Source organism: Physeter macrocephalus, chromosome 11, assembly GCF_002837175.3.
Source record: "Physeter macrocephalus isolate SW-GA chromosome 11, ASM283717v5, whole genome shotgun sequence".
NCBI classification, from domain to species: Eukaryota; Metazoa; Chordata; class Mammalia; order Artiodactyla; family Physeteridae; genus Physeter; species Physeter macrocephalus.
Genome location: NC_041224.1, coordinates 84518133 through 84543016, shown reverse-complemented (window position 1 = coordinate 84543016; position 24884 = coordinate 84518133). Strand labels below are relative to the sequence as shown.

General features: G+C 38.2%; 1 protein-coding gene across 4 annotated transcripts in view; it reads right to left on the bottom strand.

Annotated features, from left to right (window-relative positions):
- Positions 1–24884, bottom strand: part of AKAP13 (A-kinase anchoring protein 13) — a 166994-nt gene that overhangs the window by 58892 nt on the left and 83218 nt on the right. For 3 of the 4 annotated variants that reach the window (XM_028495273.2, XM_028495274.2, XM_028495275.2), the window contains 7 exons: positions 20935–21305; positions 18658–18711; positions 15374–15439; positions 13265–13457; positions 10385–10493; positions 4661–4789; positions 574–616 (listed from right to left, as the gene is read on the bottom strand). In XM_028495273.2, coding sequence (XP_028351074.1) covers positions 574–616; positions 4661–4789; positions 10385–10493; positions 13265–13457; positions 15374–15439; positions 18658–18711; positions 20935–21305 — 965 coding nt within the window. The remainder of the gene's footprint in view (positions 1–573; positions 617–4660; positions 4790–10384; positions 10494–13264; positions 13458–15373; positions 15440–18657; positions 18712–20934; positions 21306–24884) is intronic. The other variant, XM_024114929.3, reaches the window with a different exon arrangement.

Sequence of the window (24884 nt, the reverse complement as noted above, 5' to 3'; positions counted from 1 at the left end):
AATTAGAATATTTAATCTCATAAGCTTGAAAAGAGGAATACATAAATAAACAATGAGTCAAAATAGCCATCTTTTGCCTGCTGTCAAGTAAAGAACCAATTCACTTATTTGGACAGAGGTGTGTACCATCATATCAATGTATACTGAAGAAAACAGATTTAAAGCTTAAAATGGCTAAGAAGGCAGCAATACTGCATGAACATGAACACACACACACACAAATTATGAAACAAAATGTTCTTAAGACTTAGGAATTATAAATTCCTATAAGCAAAGAGTACAAAGTTCATAAAGTTAAATATAAGTGTATCCTTATGTGAATAAATGCAAACAATAATCTTTATTATTCAGATGGTGTAAAGAATAAAGGTGGAAAACTATTCAAGACATTAATTAAAAAGGATATAGCCTTCATTAAAAAAACATTTCTAACTATTATTCCAAATTTATCAGTCAAGGAAGTAAGATTCGAATGAGCTCAATTAACTTAGTTTGCTTAAATGCCGTTAAGACACTTTGGATTTCCTTTATTTCATCTTGGGAAAAGGAGTTAACAAAATAAATATATAATACCTCTCAGTCAGATTAGCATTGGTGTTGTGGAAGGGCCGTGAATCTAGAAAACAAGAACGGCAGAATAAAAGTTAGAACAAAAGGATTTTACCTGGATAACAGATAAAATGTTTAACCTTTTAACAACTGACACAGATAAAGCAAAAATAGCCTTTGAAAGCCAGTGTGGGATGCCTTCTCCTCATGAGTGTTTGGAAAAAGGAAAAATTAAAAATGAAACCCTCAAATCAGAACTGGAAAATTGGCAGCAATGGGGAGTGAATTTCTCATGTGGCAAAAAATTTTAATCCAGGATTCAAGTAACCAAACAAACCCCAAATCAACTTAAAAAAAAAACAAGCTCAAATGCACGTTTAATTCCTGTTCTTGTGAAGGTACAGAGTCCATAGGCCATCTTTCTGAGATGATGTCAGAGGAGGAATATACAAAAGGAAATTAAATGTCATCCTGTATGCTGTTAATTTTGCTTTCATATATTTCTATGCTAAAAATCTAGCTACTATAGGTCTGATATTTTCTTAAGCATTCCTAGAAATGGATTAGTGAACAGGAAAGAGCATCAGAGCTAGCCTATAAGGTCTAGGCCCTGCCACTAATTTGGGGTGAGATCTCTGGATTTCATTTCTTCATCTATGAAATAAAGAAGATAAAACAGATGCTAAGGTTCTTTCCAGGTTGATACTGATCGAATGAGTAGGCCAGATACATTTTTCCTCCTTCCACAACTATCAGACCGTAAACTAAAATGGGTCATTAAATCTAAGGCTAAGTCAAATAGGACAATAAGTAGAACAAATATAGAAGGAACAATACCATTATTTTACCTACGACATGTTAATCAAGGTTGAGCTACTTTAGGACTTAGATGAGAGAAAGGCCGCAATCACACAATGATAAATGGTTTCCAAGGTTTTAGGAGATCAGGTATAGAAACACTTTTGGTGTATGATTCCAGGTAGACAAAGGTTGCTCTGTATAACTACTGTTATAATGCGGACAAAACACACCCTTTCTCCTTGAAGTTACTGTGAGTAAAACTTTAATTTGATAGAGATTTGAAAATGTCCCACTACCAGATTACCAGCATTTGGAACTCTTAAAAACTCCAAATTGTTCCAGATTCTGAACAGAAATGCAAAGTTGAAGTTATTACTAACATACAGCCAACAGGTGGAAATAATGCATGAGAAACTTAAAAATGAATTCTAAGTCTTCAAAAGATTGCTTTCTGGGCTTCCCTGGTGGCGCAGTGGTTGCGCGTCCGCCTGCCGATGCAGGGGAACCGGGTTCGCGCCCCGGTCTGGGAGGATCCCACATGCCGCAGAGCGGCTGGGCCCGTGAGCCATGGCCGCTGAGCCTGCACGTCCGGAGCCTGTGCTCCGCAACGGGAGAGGCCACAACAGAAAGGGGCCCGCATACTACCAAAAAAAAAAAAAAAAAAAAAAAGATTGCTTTCTATAGTTTTTCCTTTTACTTATTTGGGGTTCTTCTTCTATTGCAGTTATAATGCATGGTAACAATAGCCAGAAGAAAGAGAAAGATGAAGAGTAAGATCTGGGATCTATCTTCCAGTTCTGCATAATCTAAGTGTGAAACCATCAGCATTTTAACCTCAGAATGCCTTAATTTACTTAAACAAAAATCAAGAGTATGGTTTAGGGGGCTTTAAAATTTTTTCCACTCAAGGAGCCCTGAATGATATAAGCAGCATTAAATTCTCTCAGGCTGCCAGGATTCTGTTGTACACTTTATCAATTACCTAGTAAGTTACCACCCTAGTGATATGAACAAAGTAAAAATAAAACCCATAAAGAAAAACACCAACCAGCAGAGAGCATGGCCAAGAATAAGCTCCCAGAAGGTCTCTGTCAAATAAACTAAAAACAAATAAGTGGTGTGAATACTGGGAGAATCTATGACTCCTATTAAGGATTTCCAACTTTTGTGCTACTGAAAGGTATTTTAATTCATTTACTAAGACCTCTGAGATGTGGTTCTGAAAACAGTGATTAATCCACCAATGTTTCTAAAATCAATGCCCCTGAAATTCCTAAAGTGTCATCAACTTTTCAGGGCATCTAAGAATATGATATAACCAATGTTACTTCCATGATATAATTGTAGACAGAAGCAAAGAAATCTGTCATTGAAGTTAGCCTATGAAGTACTGTTGCACATAAATAGCATATTTCAACTAGACCTTTTTTTTTTTAAAAGGCATGAAATAATCTGCAGACCTAATATAACAACATTCCAGGACTGGAACTATTGGATGGACGCAGTCAATATTTTTTAAAGTATGTTCCTTGGAACACTCGTCTCATGAGATGTTACACATCGTCATGAACATACTGTAGTTACCTAGGTTAGTAAGTTTGGGAAACACCGCATACTGAACGCTGCCTTGGAAATTCACAATGTACACATTAGCCGTTGAAATCTGCTTAAAACAGAGTTTCCTAAATTTATATGGCCAAGAACCAACCCTTTCTTTTTCTTCCTTTTCCCCCCTTCCCCATAATTCTCACTGTATTTTTGAGTTTAAGGAACACATTCTGAGGAATGCTGGATATTTGATTCAAAGGTTTCTTCAAGCTTCTATACTTTTATGATTACATCAGGTTGGATTAACTGAGTAACCAGTGCTGATTAACTGAATAACCAGTCATAATTTTACTAGTGGTAGAAGAAATACTACTGGGACCTTAGTTTTTTTTTTCTGCCATACTGACCTATTTCCCAGCATATTACAAATACTTTGAGATGAAACAGCTTTGAGAATTTCTGAACACTCAAAGTTGCAGATGAATTTTCACAACTTCCCTCCTATGACAACTGGTAATAGACTGAACATCTTGTGTGCCTAAACCAAATGCCTTTTAATTGTGAGAAAATATTGAACATATAAGACCTTCATTTGTGCATAAGCCACCTTCCTTTAAGAACAATGCAAAAATGTCACCCTGAGCTTGATATTGCTTAAATATTAAATGTTAATATTTAAATATTAAATAATTATTTAAATATTGCTAAAACTTAGGATCAGCAAATGGTAGGGAATTTGGATGCTTAATCATATGGATATTGTAATTGCCTGAGACTCATATGAGTTATATGAAATGAAAGCAATTCATTATTTAACTTTATATTAGAAGTAGTTTTTCCATTAAAAATAGCAATCCTGGAATCATCTAGAAATCCTGCACAATTGAAAACAGTGATTTTCATGGTGGTGGGGGAGATTCATTTCCTCTCCAAACTTACTAAAACTGATACCTTATAAAGTTTTTAAACTAGGTTATTATCAAGTAACAATATAATAATCTGAAACCTACAGTACAGTTAAAAGGATTGAAAAATAAAAGTTCAAAAGGAGAAAAGGTAGGGAAACAAATATCTAACTTCCACCCAATAATCCATGTGGTTTAATCTCAAAGAAAAGGTATTCTTAAATAAATGGTCTGGGGGAGTTCCCTGGTGGCCCAGTGGTTAGGATTCCAGGCTTTCACTACCATGGCCCAGGTTCAATCCCTGGTTGGGGAACTGAGATCCCACAAGCCGTGCAGCACGGCCAAAAAAACTCCAAAAACAAACAAAAAACTGACAAAGATTAAAAAAAAAAAAGAAATGGTCTGAAAGGTGAGAAGAAAAAAGTTTAACATTAGTTTTTAAGTATCACAAGTGGACATCTAGGTATCTGTCCCATGAGACAAAAAAAGCAAAATAATGAAAATGAAATTTACATGATCAAATGGAAAGTTTTATGAAATTACTACTCAGCATTACAAAAGGTACAAGGTGGGATGGGAAGCCCTTATGCCTTTGAAGGTATCTCTGTTCTGAGAGGGTGTCTCAGGCCCTGGAATCAGGTCACTGGATCAGTCAGCACTGGTAGTGTAGAGACGACAAAAACTTTGTTGTTTTATCCAAATTAATTTTCAAAGCAAAGCATGAAGACGAATGATTTAGAAATGATGACATGCAAGAGGAGAAAAGTGCCCAAATTTCTTAGTACCAAGCCTATAGCATTTTCAGCACTGGTCAGACACCGGAGAACAGCCATTGGACCCCAAAGTTGCTTACTTACTATGCAACTCCTCCTCCTCACCACTGGAATAAGAAGAGCCAAGAGAAAAGAGAGTTTTAGACTTAAGGAGGAGCGGAGAGATGCTGACGGAGAAGGAGATCCGCCTTGTTGGCTGCATCTGCTGCTGGGCTGAGGAGTGGGTGGACAGAAGACGTTAGAGCATGCAGATCATACCAGAACGAGCATGCAGATCATACCAGAACAGAGTGAAAGGCACCTCAGACCCACAGTGCCGAGAATAATGTCACTGGCCTGGATGATTCCAGGGGAGGCTGTCTAGGTGGACAACGTAATGTATTCACATTTTCATCTTTATTTCTGAATATGCAGAATTCTAATGCAGCTTAAGAAAATTCATCCAACAAATACATACTTGTTAGATTAGGAAAACAAGAAGTATATTACTTTTCACAGTCATCATTTACAGCTGGAGTTTTTTTCCTTCAAAGTAAGGAAACGCCTGGAGTGGTAGTGTTCCTCAGGATCCCGTACTTGGCTCTCTTCCCCCTCACCCCAAATCCCCTCATTCACTGTCTCCCCTTCGAGTACAATCTGCATGTGATACAGTGGTGACTCCACAACTTTCTATTTTCAAGCCAGGTCTCTCCTTTGAATTCAAGCCTCATTCATCTCACTGCCCACCTGTGGGTGGATATCCCACAGCAGCTCAAACTGAACAAGTGCATATATCAACTTACCCCCTTCCTCCTGACCTGTTCCTCCTCCTTTATTCCTTCCTTTGGTGAGTGGTACCTAACATCTAACTAATTATCCAGAACACAAACCTGGGTACCATCCTTGAATCCTTTTATCACATCACTCAGTCCTTTTGATTGTGCCTTCTAGAATTCTCTGAACATCAACTTTTCCCTACTGCCAGTGCTCTACGGCCTGGTCCAGGTCACCATCTACTCTCACCAGAATCCTGCAATAGCCTTCTACTGATCTACCAGCCTCTCCTCCCCAACACCTTCTTCAGTGTGGTCTCTCTGAAGTGTGTGAATCAATTAATTAATCGATTTAATCAACTTAAATCACTCCATTGCCCTCAGACAAGAAGCCCAAATTCCTCAGTCTAGCTTTCCACATACTAGTTCACCCAGCGAATTCCTAGACTCCTCTTGGTCTCGACTCTGGTATTACTTCTCCCCAGTAAGCCTTCTCTGGTCCCTCAAGTCGGAGGCTCCTAAACACCCAACGTTTCTTTCAATTGCTGCATTTATCATCTTCTGTTACACTCAACTGTTCTCATGTCCATCAGCTTAAGTGTGGTGAGAAAAGGAACCGTGTCTGGAAGTTCATCCCTTCTCCTTCCTCTCCTTCCACTAGCCTGGTGCCTAGCAAAGAGTAGGTACTCAAATATTTATTGAATAAATAAATTAATAAATGAATTTCCTTTTGTCAGGCTTTCTGGAAGCTCAATAACCTAAATAAAATGAAGGAAAAAGCCATGTATCTACCCAACACAAAAGCCACTCCACACCCCAGATAAATGCTAAGTGATGACAGACTGCAGGGTGCAGCCACTGCTCGTAACAGAGATCACCTGGCACAAATTCACGTACACGGGCTTTTTAGGCAGCGACGGTCTAGTACAAAAGTAAGATACCATTTTAATGTGTGTTCTAAAGTATTTCCAAATGTAAAGCAAATTTAGGAAATGAAAATGAGCTCTCTTATTACCCCAAATCTAAGAGTATCCCCTTCTTTTGTCACACGATCATGGATCATAAAGAGAAACCTACTTGTATGAATAAGGAGTATCTTCAACATATATGGAAAGAATATATTCTGTTAACACAGGGATTCAATTTTACAACATACTCAACTTTAATGACTACGTGTATATTCCAGCCTTGCAATATAATCAAAAAGACCAATATAAAAAGTTTATTTGCCTGACTGAATTTTTGTTCTGACAAATTTGTCAAATGTTACCTTCTCCAAACAGAACTACCCTAAGAAAATAAATGTATTCCAATAAAGTCTCATCCCACTGTCCAGTTAGAGAGAAACTAAGCACAGAAAGTAAAGATAAAATATCCTCATTAGCATCGATGCCTAACTTTCTATACGCCCACCCTGATCTTTGGTCACATGGATCATTTAGCTTTGAAGATCTGGTGCATTTTATATATGTAAATGCCACACTTCAAGTCTTAAGACCCACTTAGCTTTCGTGGTCTAATGCAAGCTATACAATTACAAGCTAGTGTTGCCATCAAAACATGCATAAGGAACTTGGTCAATTCACACACCATGAGTGAAGGTCTGAGAATGATTCCAAGGACAAGTGCCATTCGTGAACACTGCTCTTTGTGATAACAAACCCTGAAAAATGAAGGGCAAAATGAAATCTCATTAAGAAGCCCAGGAGGTTAAATTGGCTAATGGGTATCATTCTCTTTTTAATATTACTACCACTAATATGCTTAGCAGGGATACAACCAAACAGTTTACTGTTTCTAAGCATCTTCTGGGTGCAAGCAGTGAGAAGTTAAAAAATATAGTCTTGTTAAGGGATTGTCTGTAATAACTGAATTATTCCATATCTGCAAAATAAAGTTTGTTTTTAAGCTCTACTGAGAAACCATCTGAGTCTCCTGGCAAGCTGGAAGTCTCCACTCAACCCTATGTTGGGAACACATTTCCTGGAGCAGTTCCTCTGAGGGCAGTCCTCCCTGGCATTTTCCCACACGATACACGCCGCATCAGTGCTATTCTGATTCCCTAAAAAGATGAGCCGGAAAGATGCCTCTGTAGGAAGACATGGGCTAGGACAGCTTTCCTGCCCATTACATTTCCTAAATCAGCTGTCGCCCATCTACTTTCCACCCCAGAAAATGACACAGAAATATTTTAGTCGTCGCCTTTATGTGCCATTGTCCTCTACATCAATGAATTTTTGAAACAGATTCCAGTTTGGGAATAATGCTGAGTTTGTCTGTTTTTCTAATCTGGCCAGTGATCCAATGATGGGATATTCCAGACAACAGCTTGGTGGACACACGTTTTCAGGAATGCTCAAATGGTAACAGCTATGAAAGGCTGTGGGAGAGGCAGCTAATTTCCCTCAAGGTAGAAGCTAGAACACAAGTAATAGCTGGGAAGTAGTGAGATAAGGCTGAGTTTAGGAAGTATTTTGTCCCTAGACACAGCCACTTAAAGAAAATGAGGGACCACGTTCTAGTTTCTTCATCATTGCTTAGACTCTGGTCAGAGAAAAACGGACCCCGGCACTGCCTGTACACTGTGAACTCATTCCATAAAGATAACAAATGCTTATCATAAGCCAGGAAACACGCTAATGTGTATTTTAAATAAATTCAACTTAAGCCCTATCATATTATTAGCCCTGTTTAACAGTTCAAGGGCCCAAGGTCACAAAGCCACCAAGTGTGCTTACAATAAAGCATTAGTTAAAATATCTTAAGTGTAGCACACACTTTAGCCTTTAAAACCACTGGGTAGGTTTTAATTATGATAGTTTCAGCAAGGACGACCATGGCCGAAGATGACTCATGCAGAGTATTTAAGGGATCTGGAATGAAGATTTGTGTCTGCAGCCAAGTCGAGAACCACCCAGTCACCCTGAGACTTAAAGGCACAGCATGCAAGATACAAGTTTTAGCCTTCTGTTTAACAGCCAGAATTTTTACATCTGCAAAAATTTATGTTTCTAGAGCAGAATAAAAAAATACAGTTGGGAAAATTAATTGTATATGGGGAGGGACTAAGGAGAAATACTGTCATTAGAGTTGATGAGCCCTCCAATTATAGTATATGCTTAGGGAAGTAAGTGGGGCTGGCTAATCATTCCAATTTGCATGAAATGTACATGACAAATCAGAATGAGGGTACTCTACTTTGATGAAAGGGTTGGACTCTTGCTCCAAGCTCTACTCATGACAGCAGTCAGCTACTGATCTCAGTACCCCTCAGTGAGCTGAGCCACAAGTCCCCAGCAACGAGATGTGCCAGAGCTCCTGGCGCTAGAGGACAGTGTTTCCTGGGGGTGACCCGCATCATTTAGAGTGCTGGTTAGCAACTGAAAGCACAGTCAAAAACCATCTTGCTTTTTGGAGGAAAAATAATGAAGTGTTTCATGTACGAGGCAAGACAGTGTGTCACAGAACAATGGAAAAAGCTCTCTCTCTGGGCCACGTTCTCTTGGTACTGGGCAGCTGTTGCTGCAGGAGCAGGCCCTTCACCAGGCCACGGGAGGAGGGGGTGCAGAGCTGAAACGCCTCACTGACTGTCTTTGGTTATCAAGTTCTAGTTCTCTGGGTTCAAAGCCACTATAAACTATTTTGTTATAATAATTTTTGTTCTATACCAGCAAAACCACTAACCCAAAGCCAAATCAAAACCAAACCAAACCAAACCAAGACCCAAACAAAAACAGGAACAGCTATTTCAGTCAAGTTCTGTGAGGTTGTACCTGTTATCTTGGGGAATAAGTCATTATTAGGCACCTTTAGTCCAACAGGCCAGACTGGTATTTGAAGTACTAATCATATGAAAATGAGGACGAAGTTAATATAATTATCCATTATGCCTTAACTCCACAGTGGAAATTAAGAAAATGAGGCCTCTAGTAAGTCATGAACGGAGACAGAACATCCCATTAATGCAGGGCAGCTACTTCTGTCAACTCTTTTAAGATGAGTTATATATCAGGGGACGCTGAAGAAACACCAGAAATACCAGGAGGGGTTATACCCTTTGTTTCAGCCTCCTGAATACATGATCTTTCAGCAAAGAATGTAATGTACCATACTCTCTTTGATGAGAATTTAAATCTTTATATCAAGATCCCACACTGCAACTACTCATGAAAAAGAAATCTATTTTAAAAATAAAACAAAAAAAGTGGGGTTTCCCAAAGAAACCCTTCTGTGGCAAACATCTGGATCCAATTCAAATATGTTTTCGAGCATCTTTAATTTGCAAATGCTCTGTGCCTGTGGATGCCCAATGTCTCTACATAACTTTCATAGTCGTGGATCCTGAATCTGCATACAGCTCCAGTAATCATTTTTGGCTGTAATCCTTTTGGCATTTACTTAACTGACTAAAAATGTATCTCAGTCTCTCTTTGTCCTTCAAGAGCTTGACATTTTTGAAGAGCTCAGGAAACTAGGACTGGATAAAATGTGGATAATTGTACTGTGGTAATATAAGAAAATATCTTTGAGACATAAGAGCATTATATGTGTAACTTACTTTCGAATGTTTCAGAAAAATCTTTAAGGACAGAGATAAAGACAGGGAGCAAGATGGATAAAACAAGTGTTAAGATAACATTTGGAGGCTCCAGGTGAAGAATGTGTGATTCTTTGTACTGTTTTTTCAACTATTTTAAAAAATAGTTATTTTTAACTAGAAAATAGTTATAAATAGTTATAAATAAAAAACAGTTTTTTTAACGAGAAATTATCACAAAATAGAAAGTATTTTAAAATGTTTGTCAGGTTTAGGCCTAAGAATACAATGAATTTAATGTGTAAAGGACATTTTTATGTAGTAAAAGGAGGAAGATCCCCATACTGAACTCTGTGTCACCTTTTTTGTAAATGATGAGCCATTCATTCAGAGGAACAGGCAGGCAAATGTTGTTAGGTAATGGCATAGGGTCTTAAAGTGGAAAAAAAAAAAAAAGAGAGAGAGAGAGAGAGGAAAAATGTTTAAAATATATTTAATTTAAAAAAGTAGTATACTCACTGTCCAACCCAGGATGGTTGATTGTCATTAATGAGATGGATTTTGTCAATGGAGAAGAAATGGCTGATGTACAGTAATTAAATCCTTGTTGTTTTGATCTGTGACATGTCTGTGAAAGAAAAAAAGTAAACAGGTTCTGAGTACCTGCTCTCATATTTCTAAATAAGCACCAAATTTTACATTCCGACTCAGCCTAGGGAAATAAGGCAGTACACAAGAGGGATAAGAGCACAAGCTTTGTAGTCAAAAGTCTCCCCTGCCACAAAACAGCTGCTCAACTTCAGAGAAGCTACCTAACTTTTCTGAGCCTTAGTGCTCTTATCGGTAAAATGGGGATAGTTACAGTATCCATCCTTTACAGTTGTCTCGTATCCCTCATAATACCTAATGATGTTTCAAACTTCATAAGGGCTTAATAAAATATCTACTGAATGCATAAACAGATAAAAATAATTTCACTGGAAATACCAAAACTACATATAGTTCTTGCTCTTTGAAAATCTAAATATCACTTACAGATATAGTAGGATACCAGTAATATTCTTATTTTAAAGAGTTGGAAACAGAGGTACAAATAGAAAGTGTTTTAAGATCGCAAGCAAAGTTGCCTGTGCATCTGGACAGAAGCCTAAATCATTTTCACTTCCTCTTCTAAGATTACACTGCTTCTACATGAACATGAGGGTGACTGAAATTTGACAACTGAACTCCCTCAGTAAATTCACAGCCACTTCAAGGCCATGTAATCCAACCCACTGCAGAAGTTCCTGCAACAAAACCCACGACAGTCAACCAGTGTTTACTAGTATGCTTCCGGTGATGATGGGTTCCCTCTCCTTTTGCTTTGAGAGAGGCCATTCTAACTGGCAACTAACTTTAATTACCATAAATCCCTTCCCTTCATAGTAGGCTGAAATCTGTACATGCTGAAGGGGAAACAATGAAAATCCGTTACCAGGGTGAACTCAATTGCACCAAAGACTTCTGATTATTTAGAGCTTGTTCCATGGGTAACCATGGAGTCTGAGGCAAACAGTTGCTATGTTTTGAATACAACTGTGAGGTCTGAAAAATGACATCAGTGAAAGGCAGAGACCTTCAACAGGAAGTTGGCTGCAGGCGACTTGTGCACATCAGTGATACCAGCAGCTCAAATATCCACTCTGAGGTTACACACAAGATGGAAAACTATGGGTGGGCAGAGCCGCCGGAAGGCTAAGCACACGAGGTGCTACACTGTCAACAACTTCAGCTAGGCAGACTCAATCACAAAGGCCATTAGAAAGATATCACTTACTATAAAACAGGGTCATAGCTAAAATTCCTAGGAATGTCAGTTCAGGAAAGGTTATTACATAAACAACATTAAGAAAATTAAAATGTTCTCATTTCCTCATTAAAAGTCATCTACTTCAAAGACATGGAAAAAAACAGTGAGACTAACAGTCTGGAATTCTGAGTTTAATACTGTTCAGCTAATAGCCAGTTACGAGGCTTAGGCAAGTCACTTAAATGGGCTTGAAGTTCTCACACACCAAAGCTTAAGCGGAATAGGAAGGGATATATTGGCTCTAAGTCTATGATTCTGTTCACAAACACACAATTTTTGGTATTTTACATGGTCCTACAAATGACTTCCAAAGGATTCTATACATGTAAAATGCAACTTTTTCACTTGTCAGACTTTCCACTTGTCAGAGATGCTCTCGGTAGTGACCAAATTACCGTTTCCTATTTTTTCCCTCCCTTTTCCTGTTATTATTAGGCTAAATAAATCTAAACCATTTACTTCAATGAATATATTCTCTGTATTCTTGCTATTTTTCTTAACTTTTTCTATAAAGTATCAGGCCAAGAAGCCACAGGTGGGGGCCAAAAGGAGGTAAAATTCCTTTAGGCCTTCAATTGCATTTTCCTTAGGCCTAAATTCTCTTAGGCCTTCACGTGAGCATAAACGATACATTCATTACTAAGGTAATCCTCTAGTGCCAAATTTATATTTGGTCATATCGTTGCTATGTAATAAAAAATTAAATTTCTACACAAAACCTTAGTCACCGATTCAAAGAACAGGTTAAGGTTTTTGTTTGTTTAATTAGACATGTTTCATTTGAATGTGTATCCCAGAATCCTCTCAGAAGTTAATCCAAAGTCTCCTTGGCCGAAGAGGAGGAAAAAGGACTCGGAGTGGGGTAGGATGCTAGAAAAGCATACGATTCAAATTCTCAACTCAAAAACTCCCTGAGGGTAAGTGATAAAGAGAAGATGAGAACTGAGAAAAAGTCACTTGGTCTGGTTGAAAAGGAAGCCCAGGACTTTCAGGACAGGAATTTCAAGAGCGTGACAGTGGTGGACATTAGGTGGGAGAAAGGGAAGGCAGGGAGTGCAGACGCTGTCTCCAGTAGCTTGGCAGTGATAGGAAGCAGAGAGAATACTTAGTTGTTGCCTAGACAAGGCGATGAGACAAAGAATTTTTTTTCCCCAGGAAGGAGAAACTTAGGATATGTTTTTGAGAATTGGGAAATTTAACAATGGTAAGTAATACACTTCAAGACTCATTTTACTACTGGCATGGTAAAAGAAGTCCTCAGACAAGAAGAAAAACTCAATTTAATATCCTGGATACTCTCCTAATTTCAAAATGTTTGCTTTGCTGGAATATTTAAATCTATGCAGATTAATGGCATTCTTTAATTAGTATTAAGTGCTAAAAAACTGCTGTGTGCTACACTGAGAATATTATGTAGTGCGTAAGTAATCATAGCTCCTAGACTTATATTAACATAAATCTTGCCTTCTTTGTTCCTAATATGAGGACATATTTAGGGAAATAAAACTAATTTTTTCCAAATTAGCAACATATACCCATTTCAGCCTTACCTGCTGATCAAACATCCTATGTTCTCTCTGGCCTGATTCCAGATCCTCTTCTGAAAGTGACACCAACGAGTCACCCCTTTCCTCGCCACTAAAAGGGTGTCCGAGCTCTTTGGTGTTTGAAGAGTTTACTTCCAGAGATGAGGATGGCTTGTTTCCAACACCAGCTCCTCCTGTCAAGCCTTCTAGACTGAAACTGAACACAGAACCAAGAGTTAATTCATTCTACTTCTGAGTTTCAGAAAGGAAGGAGGATACAAAATCCCTTTAGCTGTATCTCCCTTGCTCATAACTATTTCTATGTCACCCAGCAAAACCATCTGCAAGGGCATGGCCATGAGCGCCACCTACCATTCCCCACAAATATCCTGGTATGCTGAGAAACATACTGCACTTAGATTTTTTTTTTTTAACCTCATTCAACTTATTCAAATGTTGAATCACTTAAGGTCATTTTCTCAGACATTTTTCAGTATACGATATGGACAGGCCACATTAGCTTATTGATCTTTTATTCATGTGTGTTTTTTCCCTTGATCTGATGTGATCAATCTTTGCCAGAATCTGAACTCTGCAAATGCCAAAGAATTACATGGCACAGAGAGAATATGAGCATAAGTAACTTTCAGAAGGCAAAGAGGGAGACCTAGACTTGCCCTTGTATCCATCAAGTGGACCTTTATAACTTTACATTCAACTACAGTCTAGGTGACTTTTATAACTTCACAGGTATGCATCCACCCACAGAAATCCCACATTACGTAGGAGCATTAACATCTGTGCACACCTGCTCGGACGACAACTGCTTTGACCGGTTTCCTAAGAACTGTTAGTTGCAGACAGGCAAATGTGACACCTTAAAGGGCAAAAGCTGAAAAGCTACTACATCTAAAAGAGGTTTAATTTTTTTTTCCCCCTTAATACTGACAAAGGGGAAAAAAGCAAACTTAAGGCTTGGTATCTAAAATGGGATCCTTGGAAAAGACTATGTGGTTTGCGGAGTGAAAAGCATATTTTTGTAAGCAGGAGGCCACAGAGAGAGGTTGGCCATCTATCATCCTTGGGGTTGCTAGCCAGAATAATTCACATCTGGTTACAACTGGATCTCAGAATACAGCTGTAGCGGACCATGTCCTCAGTTACAAGCATCTGGAATTGTATTTGAAGGTATACTGAAGCTATTTAGTTATCTCTGCTCAAAGTTAATTGCTACCAAAAATTTATGTATGCCAGTCTAGAAGGGTTTATATTTGCTCTTTTTCCCCATGAATTACTTATTATGAACTGAAACCGTATGCCTCTATTTTCTTGAGTGAGTAAATTAAACAATGGATTTTGTTTTTCTTATTTCAATATGACAATAGAAATCATGACTAACTACACGTAAATGTCTCTGTAAAACTCATTTTCAATAGCAGGGATAAGAAGACAGACCAAGTGAAGAAATTTAGTTTTCTATTACGAATTATTTGTAAAGCCTGGGAAAGCCAGATCTATGCTTACCACAAAATTTAAACCTGAAAATGTTTTAGTAATTAAATCTGGCTGCTTAGTTGAGAGAAGAATATGTAATGATGAGGAATCTGTGAGCTTGGAATCTAAACAGATTGGTGGTCTTTTGTCACTTTGTTATACAGCAGCAACTAATACAACATTGCAAAGCAATTATACTCCAATAAAGGTGTTAAAAAAAAATAAAGAGATTGGTGGATTTGGAAGTGTAAAAAGATGAGTGCATCTTATTAGCTGCCTTATTTCTGTTATTGTTTTCCTCAGGATGTAGGAATTCCTAGGATCTGGGAATTAGGACAGATCAAAACAAACAGAAAAGTGATTTATCATACCACGGAGACAAGTCTGTGCAGAAAACACCAAATCTATAGCCACTTGAGCCAAAAAGGATGCATCAGTGTACACCATCCAACTCCTAGGCTGAAGCCCCTTCAACTGGATCAGTGGTGCCCACAGCAGAGGCAGCAGAACACTGTGCTCACAGACAAAGCAGGCTGCCATATGCATTCTAGCCACACAGAAGCCAGCTCCAAGCCAAAAGCTCAAGTGCCATATTTTATGATTCCCCCTTTGGTGGCTGGACACACAACAATACCATACCTTCTGTAATTAAAGTCAGCACTCAGGGCAGCAGAGTATTGCACACCAGAGGGACACCAGCTCATACTGGGGATGACATCAAAGGAAGAAACAGAAATGGAAGAAGAGAAAGCAGGGATGGGATTATTGGGTTTAAAAAGAAAGGGCATGGTTAGAGACAGACGGTTTTATCTGATTATCAAAAAATTAGGAATGTAACATTGATTTAGAACTTAGAAAATGGCTGGAAGAAAACACATGGCAACTTAAAATTGTTCTACTGATGTCCATCTACATAATGTGTTGGAAATGACTATGGGAATTCTTCACAGGATAACAAGTCCAATCTTGGAAAACCAAGAATTCCTCCTAGCAAACCCTGAACAGAGAATCTACCCTACGTGTGGCTTCTTCTTTGTTCCAACCTCCACTACTGGGGACAATCTCTCTATACATCCCACCACTCCTACAACTCCCTTACCACAGTAGCTCTAATCCTTAACTAAAAGGAACGATGACAAAATGCACTAGGGTAGGCTCAACTGAGTCATCATTTTTTTTCATGTTTCCATTAAGGATCCATCTAGGCCAGACAATTCATATATCTTTCATAATGATACCCAATCAACACTCAGATTCACCTTCAAACCCTATTCACTAGGCTTGTACGCTAAAGATAAAGCATATAACAATGATCCTGTTTCCTTGTATTTTAATGATAACGAAGGGACTTCTTTCCTTAAAAAGAAAAGGAATTTTATAGTACTGAGTGAGCAATGTGTCTCTTAATTTTAAGTTTGTATCCACTTTCCCACAAGATTTTTAAAAATCCACTTGATCATCTATTTCCTTGACTATCTCAGGACTGATATTTATTCTCAAGCAGCAAGAACAGAAAATCTGGGGTTAGAAATGCTAAGTAAACATAACCAGCCAAAAAATAACCAATTCAACATATCAGATACTCTGTGAAAGGAGCTGCATCCATAGGAGAGGATTTCTGATTAACAAAAGCTATTATTTAAAAAATAACACTGCTATTATTTTGGCCTTAAGGTCCTCAGTGACATGCTTTTGTTTTAAGAAGGGGGATAACAGTAAAACCAATCAGCTTCCTGAAGCTTCAAATGGGAAGACCTACAGACACCAAAAAAACCCACCTTGTCTTGAACACAGCTGATAACTGTATTGTTGACAAGTGGGAGGTTTTTGACAGATGAAAAAAGACAAGGAAAATGGTGGGAGAATAAATATGAGCTACCTCTATGGATCCTCTAAAAGTAAATCTTTAAAATAATATCATTAAAAAATAATTTAAATGGTAAAACATTTTAAATCAGATTAAATTAATAGTACAAAGCTCACAAGTGCAAAAGCACATAGTGGAAATATACACCTGAGACATGTCTCTACTAGTCTGCTAAGCAAGACCAGACTGACTCATAATTTACCTGTGTGAGGGAAGCAAGACTTGATATAGTTTGCAGACACACATGAGATTCAGAAGTCCATTCTTTGAAAATTAACTTAATTTTATATCTCTAAACTGTTAATAAAAAGCTATATTATGCCTAAATAGCCAATTTATTAAAAACAGAATGTAGAAAAAATTAGTAACTGAAGATATTTTGCCGATTTATCATTCATTAAAAATAAAATAATGTCTTTCTTTCTACAGATTTCAACTTCCCTTTACTCTCAGAAAATGACAATGATGTGAGAGACTGGGATGAAATTTAGGATGAAGAGAATGAAGAACAACAGGGAGACAGAAACCGCGTCCAAAAAGCTTTTCTAATGATTCAGGAAGGAAGCTGCAGATGGTCCTACAGTAGCAGAAAATTCCTTTCACAATGAAGAGTATTTTTGAGAGCATCCTAATTTCCTCAATTCCTCAACTTGGGGGAGGTAACAATTCATGGTTCTTTAGCTTTATTTTGAGATTTAGTAGTTCCAGATTTAAAAAACAAAAACAGAAACAAGTATCCCGCTCCCCCCACCTTTTAATACTTGTTGGAATGTTTCAATTTTCGTAGCTAAGGCTTAATACAAAATTTAAAATTATAACCCATGTTCTTCGTACAGAAATAGGACTAGGGATGAAATCGTCACTGGAGCTGCTGTGATGGCTGTCTCTACATGCTAATAACCTGGACTGTATCCAGCAACTCGTCATCTTCCAGTGTCATCCAGTGCATGATTTTAGTAAGTCCATACTGAAGAGTTTAAAAGAAAGTCAGACAAATATATCTCTAAAGGTTAGATACTTCTACTGAAAAAGGCATTTAACAACTTGTTCCCCTGGAAAAAAACTTAACCAGGTTCATGATTATCTAAGATTCATGAGAACATTTGTATTTGAGCTCAACTCTGTGCCTAAATCTGGAATTAAAGGAAACACCCACTAGAAAAAGATGAAGTGGGAAAGAAAGACTGTTATTTGCCTGCTTCCCAACAAACAGCTACAGCTAATATTTAAAAATAGCTCTTTACAAGTATCTCCTAATATGAGACACTAACAGTAATCAAACCATCGTTTTTAGATTTCTAAATTTTTTTCCAAACAAGGGAAGAAAAAGTCACAAATGACTTCTGTATGGTAAATATAAAACAAAACTCAGCATTTGAACAATTTAAAGCAAATCAGCACTTTCTGGCTAGAAATGACTTTTTGTTTATAAATCACTATAATTTTTAGCTTCAAAATTTTATGTGACAAAAAATAATTAAGGAATTGAAAGACTGAGAGGGCCCCTGAGAAATCAGCTGATGCCTCTTACTTGCTTTAAGGAATGACCACATCAGCAGTGGAATGGAGAGTGCCAGGTGGCCTAGGAAGACAGGCTTTCATCACATTATTAAAGAACATGTTGGAAATATTTTAGGGCCTGTACATGAGCACACTCATGTTTCTGGTTCTTCCCCTTTTTTTGGAAAGAAAGAAAAAGTACTCCCCAGGGTCCATTACATAGGCACAACAGACACTTCTTTGAATTCTCCTGGCTAAAGCTGGGGAGACCCTATTATCAAAATGATCTAACACCAAAAAGCACAAGATGGAAAAAATATTTTTTAAATTGTTTTTCAAAAAATAAAAGTAGAATAGGAAAAAACTTCAAATTCAAGAAACCATTTCATATGGAATGGACATTAGCAATTAATAAGTACCTGTATTTTATTTGTCTGAAGCAGACATGACATTCTTTAAAAATAGACTGTTTAATCACAGATGAGGCAGAATGAGATGCTTGTTAGTATAAGCTCAAAGGCAAACAGTTAGTCCATCAAGTTAGTGAACTCTGTACCTTCTCCTATGAATGGGAGGTCTCCTGACAACATCCCCAAGAACTCGCATTGAACTGAAAATGAATGGTGGAAGAGGTCAGTGTCGAGTTGAAATAAAATGGATACAAATGCATGAAACATACAGACATCACACTGGGAAGAGACACAACCGCCAAAGAGAAATAGTTCAGGGAGTAAGGGAATGAAAGAATGTGGAATCAGGAAAATATCATGACCAAAAAGGCCTGATAATTTCTGAGAAGGGCTACTTTGCTCCCTCCTTGCTCCAAGGAGTTAATCAGAGGACCAAGAATGAGGTTTATTAAATTATAAAAGTAAAAGGATTTTTTTAAAAAGGCCATTCAAAACTTTAAAAGGGTTTTCTTAAGACTCTACAATTCAGGTTACACTATATGCAGATAACACTATAAGAATTAGTCAAACTAATTAAAGTGAACCCTAACTCTCATTCCATTATCTCCAGAGGTATTGGGACAGTGGTGCTAAGCAATCCTTAATGATAAACTCAAACAGGAGATTCCATGGTATCACATAGGTTGAAAATATAAACAATTTAGGTGATACGGTTCTAATCTTAGCTCAGTCCTAAAATCACCATGTAATCTTGGGCAAAATCATTTAATCTGAGCTTCAATTTCCTCATTGGAGCTACATGACCCATGAAGTCACATCTAGCTTGGAAGTCAAAGTCATGGCAAAGGGATCCACAGTGGTTTATAAAGGAAAACAGATTATATGTAAAGTAAATCCTCATTTCTCAATGCTGTCATCATCTAAGATAAGTATATCCTGTCAAGAAGCTTCTCTTGCTTCAGGAAGGGAATTCTGGCTGTAGGGATCATTCCCCCAACCTTATTTTTTCTTGTGGTGTGAATGCTTTAAAAAACAAAAAACAAAAAACAAAAAGGACAGCCTGAATAAAGCTGGGAAGGAAAGCTTTTAGAAACTGCTTTTTACATAATCTAGGATTTCAAATATATAGAAAAACTGCCCATCAGATAAAGCAACCACTTATTTTTAAGCTTAGCATCCTGAACTCCACCCCAGAATAATACAGAGTCGTAGAAAGAGCGCCTGACCAGGAAACTGGAAACCTGGATCCCATTGACCTTGGGTAAATGATATAAACTACCTGCAGAGTCTCATCTGCAAAAATGGGGTTAATCCCACCTGACTCATGAAGAGGTTGCAAAATTACATGAGACAATGTGTTATTAAAAGAATCTGAAAAGGGTAGCAAGTCAGGAAGGTGTAAGGTATGATGAAGGCAGGGACTTTGTTCACCTCTGGGTCTCCAGAACGTAGAAATGCCTGACATGCAGGTGGTGCTTAATATATGTTGGCCGAATAAAAGAATAAATGAGTGAATGTGATCAGATTACAAGTACTTACAGCTATGAGCCAAAATATCAGGAGGTCAAGGAATTTTTAAAAAGCAAACAAACCAGTAACTGCTGCCGGTGAACCGTTTATATCAATTGTTTTACAACTGTCAGCCTCCTCCCTTGGCTGCTTGTCCTCATTAAGGAAGTAGCTTCGGAGCAGGCACACCTTTGTACCTACAGTAGGCATCACGGCACTTGTTCTTTACACTTAAAGCCATCTGCTTAAATTCATCTAGGCAGCCAATGGTCAGAAGCCAATCCAACTTTTCTTATAGCCTGCTTCCAAACTGAAGGTATGAGACTGGGTGGCACTCACAAGAGAGCCCCAAGACTGAGTGATACATGGCAAAAGAGCAACAATTGAATGATTATTATGATCTCTTAAGGATTAAACACTGGTAATTTAGACTTCATCAAAACTCTCTGCACTAGAAACAGATGGCAATTTCTCTGAAGCACTGTGAAGACTTAGATGTGTTAAGACTGTAAGAGTTCATGCTTATTTCTTAATTCAAAATTGACATGAAACTATTCCTCCCAAATTTTCTAATCTCTGAATTTCATGAACAAATCTGGCCTGAACAAATGCTACCATTTATTAAACACCCACGTGACAGACATATTTCACTTGTAATCTTTATTATTACAAATATTCTGAAAGGCAGGTGTTTTACAGATGAGAAAGTTAAAGCTCAGAAGGGTCAAGTAACTTGCCAAGGTTATCCACATAGTAAGTTTATAGAGCTAGAGTTTGAACAAAGATTTTACTGATTCCAAAGCCTATATTCTTTCTTCTATACCATGGTGTCTCCTAAAATCTTTTACTAATAGTAAAACCAAATCAAAAGCAAGCAGACACTGAGAGACCAGACAAACAGCCTGCCGTCTCACCTCCGGTGGTTCATTTCTGCGTCACTGGCTGCGTTCTTCCCAGGACCCCAGCTGTGCCTCCGGAAAGGGGACAGAGAGCGCATAGAGCTCCTCAGGACAGAGCAGTTCGCAGGCACTTCGGTGATGCTGTCCATCTCCTCCTCTTCCATCTCACCTGAGCCGGCAGGCTCACTCTCACTCTCTCGACCCTCAGCTCCCACCCCATGGTTGTAGAAACCATCAAGACATTGCTGGTCTCTGGACCTGTTCAAATTTGAAATCTGGGAGAGGGACACATCACTGCCATGAGAAGAATGTCGATCCAAGGACGCTGTGTCATCGGTGGAGGAACTGGATCCAGTGATATCACAGGCCAACTGTTCTTCCTCAGGCTGTAATGGAGAGAAAGCACGTATGGTTGGAAATGGCAGGACCAAGCGGACAGCTCTCTGTTATTCCCCATCGAGCTAATGCCTTTACAGTGGGTAGGACAGGCAAGATCACAGTTGGCTTCAAACAGACTTCTTTCTTAAAGCATGATCACAGACGGATTCAAACAGCGTCCAGTAAGGGTAGGGTCAAGGTCTATGCTCTTTTTACCCTTTTACTAGAGGTGCTAGATGGGAAGCACATCATTTTCCCTTTCTTACAGAGGAACAGATCTAATTCAAGTCAGTTTTTTTCAGTCAATACCATCAACTGAAATGAAGGGAAACTATTGTCTCTGAGGTTTCTGCTTATGAAAACTCTAAATTCATACCATATAAAGTTTAGGGGTTTTTTTTTGTTTTGTTTTGTTTCGTTTTGTTTACGAGCCTTAACTAAAAACAAGGCAGTGTGCTTGGCTACAAGAGTGATATACTGAAGTTTATATTCTGAAAGCAAGTCTAACTGTTTTCAGTAGCATCTTGAAAAATGCAGAATAGCTTATTATCCCACCTAAAGTCTGCCACAAATGCCCAAATTCTGGCCACAAACACCTAAATGCAAGAAATCTATCCCCTTTTTTCCTTTAACTGAGTACTGGCTGAGTTTTATCGAGCCAAACTGTACATAAAATAATCAGTCCTGGCAATGCAGCCTTTGATAAAGTGATGATGCTCTTTCCCTGGCCAACTTCTAGAGCCTAACAGGAACTGTGCCATTTTGATCTCAGTGGCCTGACATTCTATTCTCTACGTGCTGAAAGACACCAGAACACATAATTTGATGGGTGAGGGAAAGGTAAGCGTCATAGCATTCAAAAAATAAATTTATCCAAAAGATAAATAAAGTGTCTAAAAAAACACATGCTCACATTCTGACTTATAGATGTGGGCACTGTACTATCTTAATACCTTTATTTTGCATTCTTATGGGATAGGGAGCAGGGAATAGAGAAAGGTATTCTGTGATTTTTTTTTTTCCCCCTTCACAGTATTTCCCTAATTAGTCAGTCTACTCAGTTTTAATTAGGAGTAAAGAAACTTACAGTTCTTCAAGAAAGATTTTAAAAATTATGGAAACTAATGAGCCCTGTTAGATGTGAAACAGAAAACAACTCCCATACTAAAGGGAGTGCCACTTTAAAGGCTTAAGGTAACACTTCAAAAGCACTCTACCTTCTGAAAGCATTTTTTTTTAAACATCTTTATTGGAGTATAATTGCTTTACAATGGTGTGTTAGTTTCTGCTCTACAACTGATTCACTTTGTTGAAAGCATTCTTTATACCGCTAGGGCTGGATCTCACCAGCTCATATGAGCTTTTTTTTTTTCCACCCTGTAGAATCCAGTTTCTTACGTTAACTGCTCTTTAAACGATGAGTGAGGGAAAGATGCGAGGGGACCATTGGACAGTCAGAAATCTGAGGCCCAGACTGTCTCATGGGCTCCCCCACCCGCCCCCCCAAGTACAGGAGAAGCAAGATCTGAACGGAGGTTGATTTCAACTTTTAAACTGCCCTGTTCTGTTATCTTAAAAAAAAGAAAACCAACCCTGTAAGGATAAGATCACCTTAAAAAAAAACAAAACAACAAACCACTCTGTAAAGATAAGATCTCAAAGTCAATATCAGAAAAGTTCCCAGTGTTCCCTTCACTGGGCCACACTGTAAAATAAAACTATATGCTTTACCAAGTAGATTCTAAAACAGGGTAGGTCTTGTTTTAAAATTATCGATGACTCCTTTTAAGTTAGTGAGGATTGACCTGGGCATCCTAAAGTTTCTATTCCTGGGGCCACTCTCCACAGAAAGGGAGACTATAAATGGTCATGAATACCAACTTTAGAAGACACTTTTAGGATGTCTTAGCTTTTTCACTGTACTGTGTTGAATAGTGTCCTCCTCAAATTCACATCCTTTTCGGAATGTGACCTTATTTGGTTGAGTCTTTGCAAATGTTATTCGTTAAGATGAGGTCATACTACACTAGGGTAGTTCGTGAATCCAAAAGGAGTAGTGTCCTTAAAAGAAGAGACAGCAGCCCCTCTGATACATTGCTTTTAGGACCTCCTGCCTCCAGAACTATGAAAGAATAAATTTATATTGTTTCAAGCCACCAAATTTGTGGTAATTGGTTACAGCGGTCCTGGGAAACTAAAGCTGCCTAAATGTCTAATTCTCAAAACAATACCAAGGAACAAGCAGAATGGGTATCAAAAAAGCAAAATGTGTGATGAGCCTGTTTTAAAACACACAAGCAAGGCTTCAAAAGATATGAAAGCTTTTGAGCTGAAGTTTCCATTTATCACACATTCTTCATACAAGTTAGCTCTTCCCAGTGTGAAAATGACTTGCAGATGGTAGAATAGGTATTTCTCTGTAAAAAGGAGAAATCTGCCTAGCATACAGCCTCAACATAGCCTTGTTCCTTGTGTGTGCTATGGCATTTCTTGGTGTGTGCTTTTAACTCTGATTTTTTTTTTTTTTTTTTTTTTGTGGTACGCGGGCCTCTCACTGCTGTGGCCTCTCCTGTTGCGGAGCACAGGCTCCGGACGCGCAGGCTCAGCAGCCATGGCTCATGGGCCCAGCCGCTCCGCGGCATGTGGGATCTTCCCAGACCGGGGCACGAACCCGTGTCCCCTGCATTGGCAGGCGGATTCTCAGCCACTGCGCCACCAGGGAAACCCAACTCTGATTTTTAAAAAAACAAAAAACACAAAATAAAAGACCTGGGAGTTTTTTCATAGTAACACGTGATTTCTTTAGTTTTGCATTCCTGATCCTGATTTAAGAATTAGGTTCACACAGGATAATATTCTTACACTCAAGTATTTTTGTGAGCTATCAGTTCTTATCTGAAAAGGGGAAAATAGGACAAATTCAGAAATTATGACTGAGCTCATTTATTAAATACTGAGGCAAATGGTTTTAACTTTAGATTGAATCTAAAGAAGGCTCTAAACTACTTTTTTCCAAGTTTTTTTTTTAGCATTCTCAAAAGAATTTCCCAACTTCATCACACCTTTACACTACCTTTGCAGACTAGAAAGTAGACAGTGGTGTAATGAGAAATCAAACCCAGAGTATGGTCGTAGCCTTTCTATAGCTAGGTAGGTATGTGTCTATGGGATAAGTCACATGATGATCTTTAGATCTAAAGGTTAGAAATAAATATAAGGTCTGTTGAAAAGTATTGTCCCTTTAAATCATGGATAACAGAGGAAAGAAGGAAAGCAGGTTTTTAAAACTTTTGAACTGTTTTTGCAATGTTCCCTTTCCAGTCCTGAATTTATTAGTGCTAAAGTTCTTAGAGAGATATGCCAAATAACAGATGTGAGAACTACTACTTCCACCATTTTCCTCCCTCCTCAAAAAAGTACCAGATTTTGGGGGAATGCTGTTTTTTCATTTATATATATTAGAAAGGGAAAAAAATTATGGCTTCTGACACAGATAGAATGTTCCGTGCCTAATATCTGAAGCTCCTCTTAAGAGTTTTTGAGTTATGTGTCAGTCTTTCTTCAGAGAGGTCTTTTCTCTTAAAATG